The sequence below is a fragment of the Gymnogyps californianus genome, chromosome 3, assembly GCF_018139145.2.
Source record: "Gymnogyps californianus isolate 813 chromosome 3, ASM1813914v2, whole genome shotgun sequence".
NCBI classification, from domain to species: Eukaryota; Metazoa; Chordata; class Aves; order Accipitriformes; family Cathartidae; genus Gymnogyps; species Gymnogyps californianus.
In genome coordinates this window covers 116,113,451-116,123,846 of record NC_059473.1, presented here as the reverse complement: position 1 = coordinate 116,123,846, position 10,396 = coordinate 116,113,451, and the positions used below count along the sequence as shown (strand labels likewise).

The window sequence follows — 10,396 nt, the reverse complement described above, 5'->3', positions numbered from 1 at the left end:
GGTTTCCTCTTGGGTTTCTTACTCATTTCCCCACATGTGCTAGGTCTTGACTCAAGATAGACATGCTCATTATCAGCCAAGATTGTTTCTGGTCCACAGACTGTTGTCTCCCTGGACTCTACTCACCTGCATGCTGGCCCCTAGTCCTGATCCTGAACTTTTCTTAATGCATATTGTTCTATCCTCATTATCCCTATCTTATTCCTAAATCTGCACTGAACTCTATTACTGCCTTTTGGTTTTTTTGCCAGACACCTTTTTTTAACTGACATTGTTCTTGATCAAAAATCAGTTACCTTTTAATTGTCTCTGTACATTTCTACTAGCAACTCTCCCAGGGCTAGGATGAAAAGGATTTTGAGTGGGGGAACCTCAGTGGCCACTCCTGACTCCCTGGATGGGTTCATGTTGCCTTGGGTGGGTTTGTCAAGGTCTGGGATTAGTAAAGGCAGGATCTGGAGACATGACATGAAGACGATGGCTGAAAACAGGTTTGGGGTTAAGGATTCAAAACTAAGTTGGCAGGTCTGAGAGGCCCAAGGGTCTCAGTGCCAACAACTGGAGAGGTTCAGTCTGGGTGCAAGCTACCGGACAAACCAGCTATTTGAGGGACCCACATTATGTGCGTATGTGAACACTAGCACACTTCAAACTGGACAACAGGAAGAGACCAGCATCTGGGAAAACCCAGCATCAGAGCTGGTGCCTGAGTCTCTGGGTATAGATATTGGATGCACTTAGGGTCCATGCTAATATTTAAGAGACCAGTGAATGTAAGTGTGCTTGTGAGGTGAGTAAGTGGACATATGCGTAGGTTCTGCAAGCAGCCTCTCTTCTACCAGATTGGGATGGGACAGACCCCCTCGATCCTGAAGTCCGCTAAATTTGGTTACCTCAAAGAGGCTACCTCTAAGCTAACACTACTCAGCTGAAGTTGGTCCTAGAAGCAAGTGTTCAGCAGGCCTGACTGTCAGCTCACTGGTATGTTTAGAGCAGATATCAGAGCAGACACCGCCATAATGACTTTTGTAACACTCCCCCACACCCCATCACTTCTGCTTGCAACAGGCAGGTAGGTTATCAAGACATGCTTGGCCACGTACTGACATCTCTGCTATGCTCAAACACACAATCCAACTTGATCCAGAGCCACAGAACCTGCTGAAATACCTAAGAAAGAAATCTGGTCTTGAAGGCCGCAGGGGGGCAGGTCTCAGCATGCCACTCTGACATAGTCTCTCGCTCCACTTATGCTAGTACCCTACACTTTCCCAGAATATTTCATTGGCACAAAGGCCGGATGGCATGGAAAAGTCCACGTGCGTGCTAACTCTCCAGAACATGATGGCTGCTTCCAAACTGCCTAGCGGGAGCTCACGAGCTGTGGGAGAGCCCTAACCAGTCCCCAGCCTCAGACCAAAACTCTGCTATGGGCTGCTGTTGCAGTATAACAGCAGAGATGTATCCCTGTGCTGGGAGCCTTCCCTGGCACCGCCTCATGTACTGCTCCAGCCTCTGCGTCTCAAGCTGAAGACCCAAGGCAGACAGAATTGAACGTGGCTTTTGCAGAAGCATTTTTTCTGCCATGAGACTCAAAGACTGGTCATGAAATATTATAGGTGCCCTTAATGTCTGTTTTCCCCGTGGTGGAGTTACCTCTGCGAGACTGATAAATGTTAATACAACATTTTGGTAAAATCTCTGCTAGCAAACTAAACGCTACCAGGTAACGCTCTTGGGCCCTAGAACCCGACCATCTCTATGTCATTATATTGTTATCATTGTCTTCTAATTCTCAAATTGTTAGAAGAGCCCCTGGTTTGGTTTTGGCCCAGGCCAGCCGGCTCTCTCCCAGACGATACCCATCCACGTTCCAGGAGCCAGCACGGGATGAAAGCCACGAACCAGCTCGGACGTTGCGGGGTTTAAGAGGCTATTCGGCGCCAGCTCGCTTCAGCACCAAACAGCAGCCCCCGCCACGTCTAATTTACCACCACAGGCATCGCTATTAGCGAAACAGCCTTTGGACAGACGGAGGGACACCCTGCTGCCGGGACACCCTGCTGCCTTTTATTCTGGAGCCGGGGAAGGAAGCCGCACCCTCGCAGAGGTGACTCTGGCCACCACCGGCAGTTCGCTCCGGGCTGCCCTCGGGACCGCGCCGGGGCCGCCAAGGCCGCCGCGCTCCCGCTGGGCGCTTCGATTCGCTCCCGCCACCAGGCGCGGCCTCGCGGCCTCCGCGCGCGGCGGCGGACTACGATCCCCACAAGGCCCAGCGGCGCGCCCGGCCAATGCTAACGCGCCCCGGCGCCGGCCGGCCGGCGGGCGGCGAGGCGGGGGCGGCCGCTTCGGGCGGAGCGCCGCTCGGCCCAGCGGGATGGCCGCGGCGGCGGCGGCGGCGCTGGCGCTGGGCGGGGGGCTGCTTCTGGCCGCCTGGCGCTGGCTGCGGGGCGCGGCCCGGGCCGCGGCCGGGGCCTCCATGCGGGGCAAGACGGTGATCATCACCGGGGCCAACAGCGGGCTGGGCCGGGCGGCGGCGGCCGAGCTGCTGCGGATGCGGGCCCGCGTCATCATGGGCTGCCGCGACCGGGCGCGGGCCGAGCGGGCGGCCCGCGAGATCCGGGCCGAGCTGGGCGAGCGGGCGGAGGCCGAGGGCGGCGGCGAGCTGGTGGTCCGCGAGCTGGACCTGGCCTCGCTCCGCTCCGTCCGCGCCTTCTGCCACCGCGTCCTCCAGGTACGGCCGGGACGGCTGCGGGGCGCGGGGCTCGGCCCGCCGGGGCCCGCCGGGCCTGCCGGGCCTGCCGGCTGCCGCACGGCCGCGGGGACGCCGGCAGATACCGGGCAGCGTTAGCCTGCCGCGGAGGCCCCGGGCTCGCTGTGAGAGGACACGGGATGCATGAGCTGGGTGCTGACAGCGCGGTGGTGGCGTCGTCCTGGGGGCTGCGTGCTTACAGGGCTTGTTCCTGCTGCTGGCAGTCCGGTTTGGGGGTGTGGGATGTTGCTGACCTCACCGCAGGGTTTGGAAGGAGGGTATAAGTAAATTGGCCATGATGTTAAATTAACATCTCGAAGCATAAATTTCGTACTAGTTTGGGCTATTCTAGTCGTCCAAACTATTCTAGTGCCTTTCTATTCCGAAAAGGAAACACTTGTTTCTGTATGATATACATTTTTTGCCTTCCTTTCCCTCTTTTCGACTCTACAGTGACCTGCCTTTGTTATTTTAAATTAGTGTTACAGCTCAGCCTTGTCTCCAAAGACATAAAAGTTCACGAGTGCACTGCTCACAGCTCCAGCCATCCTTCTGCCACCTCCCCAGACAGTGCCCCCCCCCCCCCCCTTTTAAATTTCTTGGCCACTGCTAGCTGAGTTTAGTAGATAGATAGACAGACATTTTTAAATATGTAAAGTTTCTGCAGATTTCCTGAAAACCCGAGTTTAAGGAGAACAGGGACATCCAGTTGATTCGCCTGACAGAAATGCCACTAGATGAGTTCAGCTGTGTTATTAGGCACCAGAGAGCAGAGAGAGGCACCATTGGAGCCATTATTCCATTCCTATGAAAAGCATCAGTTGGGACTCTCATCTCGCCACATCTAGCTACTCAAGCCATGAGACACAAAGTCACGGGAAGCCAGGCTTAATAAGTTCCGCTGCTGCTCAGAGAACAGCTTGTTAAGTACTTGAAAGATGCTCAGATGCTGTTGTGAGAGGGGATAAAAACAGAGAAGGACTTTATTGCATTAATTTTCAGATAGCTTTTTTAAAAAAACTTAAATGTCTGGAAAAAGTCAGGTTTTAAGTTCTCTAGCGGGGCTCTGTGTAGTTATGTACATTCATACATACGAATCCGGTGATAAAGTCTAATCTTGCTTCAGTGGTCTGGGAAAATACGCATATACAAAATGATATGCAGAACAAACACCAGAAAAGAAACATACTGCCTAACTTATTTTAAAATGATATCTTTTATAGTACAGAATATCCCCAAATGTAAATTTGTTAGCCTCTCTTTATTGGTAAAGCCAGTACAAGTGACTTTAAGTGAGGAATGGGTGGAGAAAAAGTGTGCGTGTATCTGCAGAGTGCTGCTGACACATGCGTTCTAACTTTCATCTTCAAAATAATTCCAAAAGCAACTGAATAACAAGGGATGTGAGTTCAAGTAGTACTTTCAAGAGCTGTTCCACCCAAGTTCATGTTACCTTCTCTAACTCGTGACTCCTTTTTGGAGCCGTTTGGGGGTTTTTTGTGTGTTTTGTTTGAGATGAAGACTTAAATATCGGCAGGATGGGAAAACAATGCACTCTCACCGCCTAACTCAATTTGTGGGATTTTTCCTTTCCAGAACTGCAAGGGATTACAACTTTCACTCCTTAGCCTCACTGCAAAAAGTAAAAGTCTTAGAGGTGTTGGAGGGCTCCATGGAAAAATGGAAGCGAGCTCAGAAGCTACAAGGAATAGCGTTGCCTGTCAAAACAGTATTTTGTGCTCTCTGTTCCATTTGGTCATAGCTGCCTGCTTGGCACTGATCACATTACTCTATAAAATTTAGGAGTCTCAAAAAATAGCACAAGTAGAGGTCTTGCTTCGTGAAGTGTTAAGTCTTGCAAAATAAATCCTCCAGTCAGATGCTACAGAAGGTTTCTAAAGCAATGTTTTTCTCTAAGGAAGAAAGAAGTATCACTTCAGTGAGCAGATGTACAGTCAGTACTTCTTCAGTCCTGTCCTTGTTTAGTGATAGTAACCATTATGTTCCTTTGGGTGATGAGGAGAAGTGAGTTTGATGCTCTTTGGATCATGCCTCGGGGACCCAATTATATGAAATGCTGAGCAGCCTCAAGCCCCACAGAAATCAGTCTGAGGTTGAAGTACTTGATGTTTTGTGTGGTCGGATGCCAGCATCATTAACTGAATGCCAAGTGCAGATTTGGGTTTTGCTCTCTTTGTATCTTTGCTGCTAATGGCAGCCAAATAAAAGTGAAATGGTATAAAATTAATTTTGAGGTTCTCTATTTTTATCATCAAAATGACCCAAAATGATCTCAGCTTGCCTTACAGTCCGTTCATTGGGTTTAAAGAAAAAGCAGCAAAGAAAATTCATGCTGCTTTTTCTATAAAGTAAGTAGTTTTGCTTCTGATTCATACAAGCGTAAATTTCCTGTGATACTTTCACAGTCTTTTGTCAGAGGTGGGTGAAAGTGCTGAATTCAGAGCTTATTTAGGCAGCTTACTTTAATCTGGTTTTTTTTTTGAAAAAGTTATTCTTTTGGGTAAATTGGAGAGCTCTTAATTTTTGAGTGGATGCTGAAACATGAAGTCCATGATGTATTACACATATATTTAAATTATCCATACCACTCTCTTTGTTAATTAATTATGTTTCCTGATTCTGTACAATGTAACATACCTCCTTGAGTCTTTGTTTTCTCCTGACCTGAACCAGAATACTGATCCATGAAACAGCATGTGCTGAGCACGTCACAAAAATTTCAAGCCACAGTCCTGTATTAGACTCAAATTGTTGTATGAAGCCTGCTCAATTTAGGATCATGACTGTTACTTTTCTATAATCAATTCTGCTCCGTAGTTGTCACCAAGCAGCAGAATGAAGTGTAGTGATTTTAAAATAAGATGGTGTTTAAAATCAAGAGAACATTGTTTTGCAAAGTTTTTCATGACATCTCCCCAGTGAGATGATGGGTCTACAATTTGACATTTTTTCTTCAACTATGGGGTTAGTTCTGTGAGCTTTTTGCACGTCTTTTGCAGAGCAGAGCCCTTGCCTGTGGCTGAGGTTTGCCATAAATTAATGTGTCTACTTTTGCAGTGCAATAAACAGGTTACTTTTTAGAGGAAAACAAAACGCATCACAAAGGTAAATTATCACTGAATTGCTATAGAAAAAGCTGCTCCTGGAGAAGCAAATGATTGTGTTCTCTGCCTGCATTAAAAGTAGATACAGACCTACTCGTGTACCTGCATCCTGCTGGGGTCAAGAACTCTGTTTAGTGGTAGTTCAACTTACGGGTTTTTTTCAGCAATGCTTTAAGAGAATATCAGGAAGTTACAGTTCAGAAAACTAGGAATGAAATTATTTCTAACAAGGGCCAATGAGAAATATTAGGCAAAATAGTGTGTTTTGTATGACAATTATAAAACTGAATTATTTTTTTCTTTCCTATTTAAAGGAAGAGCCAAGGCTGGATGTTCTGATAAATAATGCAGGGATATTCCAGTGTCCGTACATGAAGACAGAGGATGGTTTTGAGATGCAATTTGGTGTAAACCACTTGGGTCACTTCTTGCTCACCAACCTTCTCCTGGGCCTCCTCAAAAATTCTGCACCGAGCAGGATTGTGGTAGTATCCTCAAAGCTTTACAAATATGGAGAGATCAACTTTGAAGACTTGAACAGTGAAATAAGTTACAATAAAAGCTTTTGTTACAGTCGGAGTAAACTGGCTAACATATTATTTGCAAGGGAGCTAGCCCGTCGGTTAGAAGGGACAGGAGTCACCGTCAATTCACTTCATCCTGGGATTGTCAGAACAAATCTAGGCAGATACGTGAATATTCCTTTGCTGGCAAAACCCCTGTTCAACTTGGTGTCATGGGCTTTCTTCAAAACACCTCTGGAAGGAGCCCAGACTTCTATTTATTTGGCCTCTTCTCCTGATGTTGAAGGTGTGTCAGGAAAATATTTTGGGGACTGCAAAGAGGAGGAACTCCTGCCCAAAGCCATGGATGATTTGGTTGCAAGAAAGTTGTGGGATATCAGTGAAGTGATGGTTGGCTTATTGAAATAAGTGGCAGGGGGTATCTGCAGAATAGAATGCAGGTACCTGTGCAACACGTATTTGCAACAGTGTAATTCTCACTTTAAATGCTGTGGGAATACAGATTACTTGGCTCAGTAAGTATTAAATAGAGGAGTGATTTGTGCTGGAACTCTGTTTTGAAATAAAGGACAATATTTAATAGACACAGGCATTCAAAAAAAGTCTGAAATAGAGTTTGAGGGTGTGAATATAATTTCTGGTTAAATCTGCTCGGATACTCATGTTTTACAAATAAACAACTGTGTTTTGCCATATATATGCATATTTGTCATGTTCCACTAGTAGTCGGGCTGGACAATGCAGGGTACTGATGGTGAAACACGTCTCTTGTAAAAAGGTTTTGAAAATAGATCCTGATAATAATAATAGAATTGGTGTCTTTTTTGAGCCATGACAATGAAAAATGGAATAAACCGTTTTACTGATATCTTACACTGTAATCATTTAGGCCTCTGAGTGCTGTTCAAAGACTTGTTGTCAGCCTCATGGTTCAGTGAACGAAACTGTTGAGCCATATACAGTTTAGCTGTGAAGCACAAAGTCAACTTTTTTGAGTGGTGTTGCTGCTATTCAATGAGTATATACACTTGGTTGTGCAAGCTGTATTTTTATTTTCATGTGTGCTGAACTTGCTATTTATTGATATGCAGACACCTTGGGTTTCATTAAAAACGTAGTTGATGGATGTAGTATGGTCTTGATAGAGCTTTGCATGTCATCAGTTGTACGCATACAAAGTTCACAAGACCTCACCCGGATTAGACCGAAGAAAATATGCTTTTCAGTGTGTGTTTGGCTTGACTGATGGCACTTTAACTCAGTAATGAGATTAGATAAGTCTGTCTATTACCGCTTACTGAATATTCTTTAATAAAAATATTTTAAAAAAAGACTTAGCATTCATTCTTTCACTGTGGAAGATGTATCAGAAACCAGCAGTCTTGACACAGTAGCCTTGTTTCAAACCAGAATATTCACCTGTATTTATTAGGGAGCCTGTCATGCAGTGTTGGTAGAAATAAAATGGGCTCCAAATAAACACATGGGTATTATGTAAAGCTCTACTGATTTATTCTTTTTTAATTTGTGTAACTAATGGGTTCATATTGACATTTATGACTTCTTGTTTTGCTCTACTGTAATAAAACATTCTAGCATTTAAGTCAAGTTATATAGAATAAATCTGGAAGAATGATTTAGAGTGATCTATCTTAACAAATATTACTCAAGGGAAGGAGTATCAATCATAAATGATGTATTCAGTAGATCCTTATTACCTACTTATAAATACATATTAGTTCTGCACTTCAGGTGGCAACCAACCAAATTTTTTAGATTCTTTGTTTGATTGTTTACTCAGACTCTCAGCGTATTTCAACTTTTGCACAGTGGAGTGGACCTGATCTAGCCTTGCCCTTCACCAGCAAGATTGTGCTCTGGGAGGGTGACTTGGGTGGGGGCGGAAGGTGGCATTCCAGAAAATCACAAGGCAAGCTACGAAACGGAGCAGGTTTTTAAGATCTTGTAACATGTTGAGCTTTGCACTGCTCATTGTAAGGCAAGGTGTAGAGATGGGCGTGTTGTCAAAGCGTACTCTTGAGTGCTGAACAAAGTTCTGTAAGTAATGCCAGAGGGAAGTGTGTAACATGCTTAGAGAAGTTCTGCTTTGATCTTCAGTATTGCATTTCACATTTTCATTCTAAATACTTGTAAGTAGCTGCACGCAGCGCCTTTAAACAGCTAGCTAAATTAGAAGTTCATTAACATTAACTTCTCTGTAAAGAGATACAGAGAAGCTGAGCCAAACTGGGGTTTGTGTTTTCAATACTACTGTAGCAGTACTAAAGGAACAGTACTGTATTGTGTCACTGCTGAAACACGTGTATACCTCTTGCAAGGAAAGCCTTGGATGCAAAGGTGGAAAATGGAGAAGATGGCTAGTCTGAAAATACTGTAGTAAAGAACTGCACTGAAACTGGCTGAAGAGCAGAGAAATACATAATTTTTCAGACTGAATGACCGACATAGGATGTCCACTTGCCTTCAAAAGAGCAAAGATGGATTTGTACTGAAATAAGAGATGCAGAATAAGAAGTCTCAGTTGTGTAGTATGATTGCATAACATGTAATGCTTCATACATCTGCCAGGTGCTTGTTTTTATTTTCTTTTGAAACATTATGGAAGTAAGAGCCATTGTCAGAAAGGGATTACATTCCTGCAATCATAACTAAATTACAGCCCTCGTTCCGGAGTAGGAGAGTGATCATATGATACCTTTAATATTAACGAATGAATAGTGCCTGAAAACAATTTGAAAGGATGGATTGTTAGGAACTTACCAAAAGGTAAGCTTTTTTCAACGTCTGAAATAAGTAAAATTTGTCACTTTCGAGCTTGAATGCAATTTAGCCTCTGTGGACCAGAAAGCTTTGATTACTGTCTTGAGACTGCTGTTAATGTTTATGTGATGCTTTTGTTATTCTAGTAGCGTCTAAGAACTGGAGACCTCATAGGTCAACAGATCTTGCAAAATGTAAGTAAGTGCAAAACCAAGAAGAGCCCTTATTTCAACAAGCAGTAATGCTGACTCAGTCTAGGTTAGAACCAAGCATTTCGGCTAAGGAAGTATCTGTTCTGTACTCTACTCTACAGGCTCTTAGTAATCTCAGATATATGTGTATGATTTGAGGACTGTCTGCTGAATGTCTTCCCTTGGAGCTGGTAGAGGATGCTCTAAGAGGAGAACAGCACCTTCACACTTCACCCCAGTGTAACAGTGCCTCCAGAAAGAGATGGCAAGCTCTGTACATTACTATTGTATAAACAATTTATATCAAGAGCGTGCAACCAAAACTGGGATGCATTCCAGATGCCTCCTTCCACCATCACCACCATATGAACACCACCACCCTCAAATTAAATTTATTTGCCATGAAGAATTAAACTTTTTAAAAATAAGGGTGAAAGAGGCAGACAGTGACCAGGGATAGTATGTAAAGCCCGTGGAAATGCGGCTTTCATTGGCAGGTACGGACACTGATCACATTGCTGGCAAGTACATTACAGATATGCAAGGAAGCCACAGCTGAGGCTAAGATCTTTTCGAGGTCTGTGATTGATAAATGTTACAAGGCAACTCTTTCCAAAGCCAAAATGTACCTTCAGCTATCTTACATAAACTGTTAGAATCTGAGTGTTTGATTTTGGGTCCACCAGCAGTGTTGGGCCAGCGCTCCGTACCTGTGCCCTGGGGATTTAAAAACTGGCTGGGATGTGTACAGGGCACAGTGACTCCTGAGAACGTAGCCCCTGCCCTTTTGCTTTTCATAGGGGAAATGCCTCTGGCCTGCCATAACTGAGACGTGGAGGGCCACAGCAGCGACTAACTTTGACTATTTGCAAACTTTCCCCACTGGCACCTTCGGCCAGTCTCAGCAATCAGTGGAAATGCTTCCAAGTGGCTGCATTTCTCAATGGTCGCATTTTGTACGGCAACATCGCAGACTAACTGTACTCTGAAAGGATTATTTTAAAATCGGGGTATGAGAGTGTG

At 44.9% G+C, this 10,396-nt stretch overlaps 1 protein-coding gene across 1 annotated transcript; it reads left to right on the top strand.

The window, feature by feature from the left end:
- Positions 1-746: 746 nt before the first annotated feature.
- RDH14 (retinol dehydrogenase 14) lies at positions 747-7,858 on the top strand. The gene is made up of 3 exons (XM_050893976.1): positions 747-773; positions 2,000-2,734; positions 6,192-7,858. Exons 1-3 carry the CDS (start codon positions 747-749, stop codon positions 6,807-6,809), a joined length of 1,380 nt encoding a protein of 459 aa, XP_050749933.1. The 3' UTR covers positions 6,810-7,858.
- Positions 7,859-10,396: the final 2,538 nt, after the last annotated feature.

Excerpts from the sequence above, each read along its gene's own strand:
- RDH14 (XM_050893976.1), top strand. The coding sequence starts at position 747 with ATGCTAATATTTAAGAGACCAGTGAAT. Across the intron at positions 774-1,999 it reads TATTTAAGAGACCAGTGAAT|GCATCGCTATTAGCGAAACA; the intron begins GTAAGTGTGCTT and ends TTACCACCACAG. Across the intron at positions 2,735-6,191 it reads TCTGCCACCGCGTCCTCCAG|GAAGAGCCAAGGCTGGATGT; the intron begins GTACGGCCGGGA and ends TCCTATTTAAAG.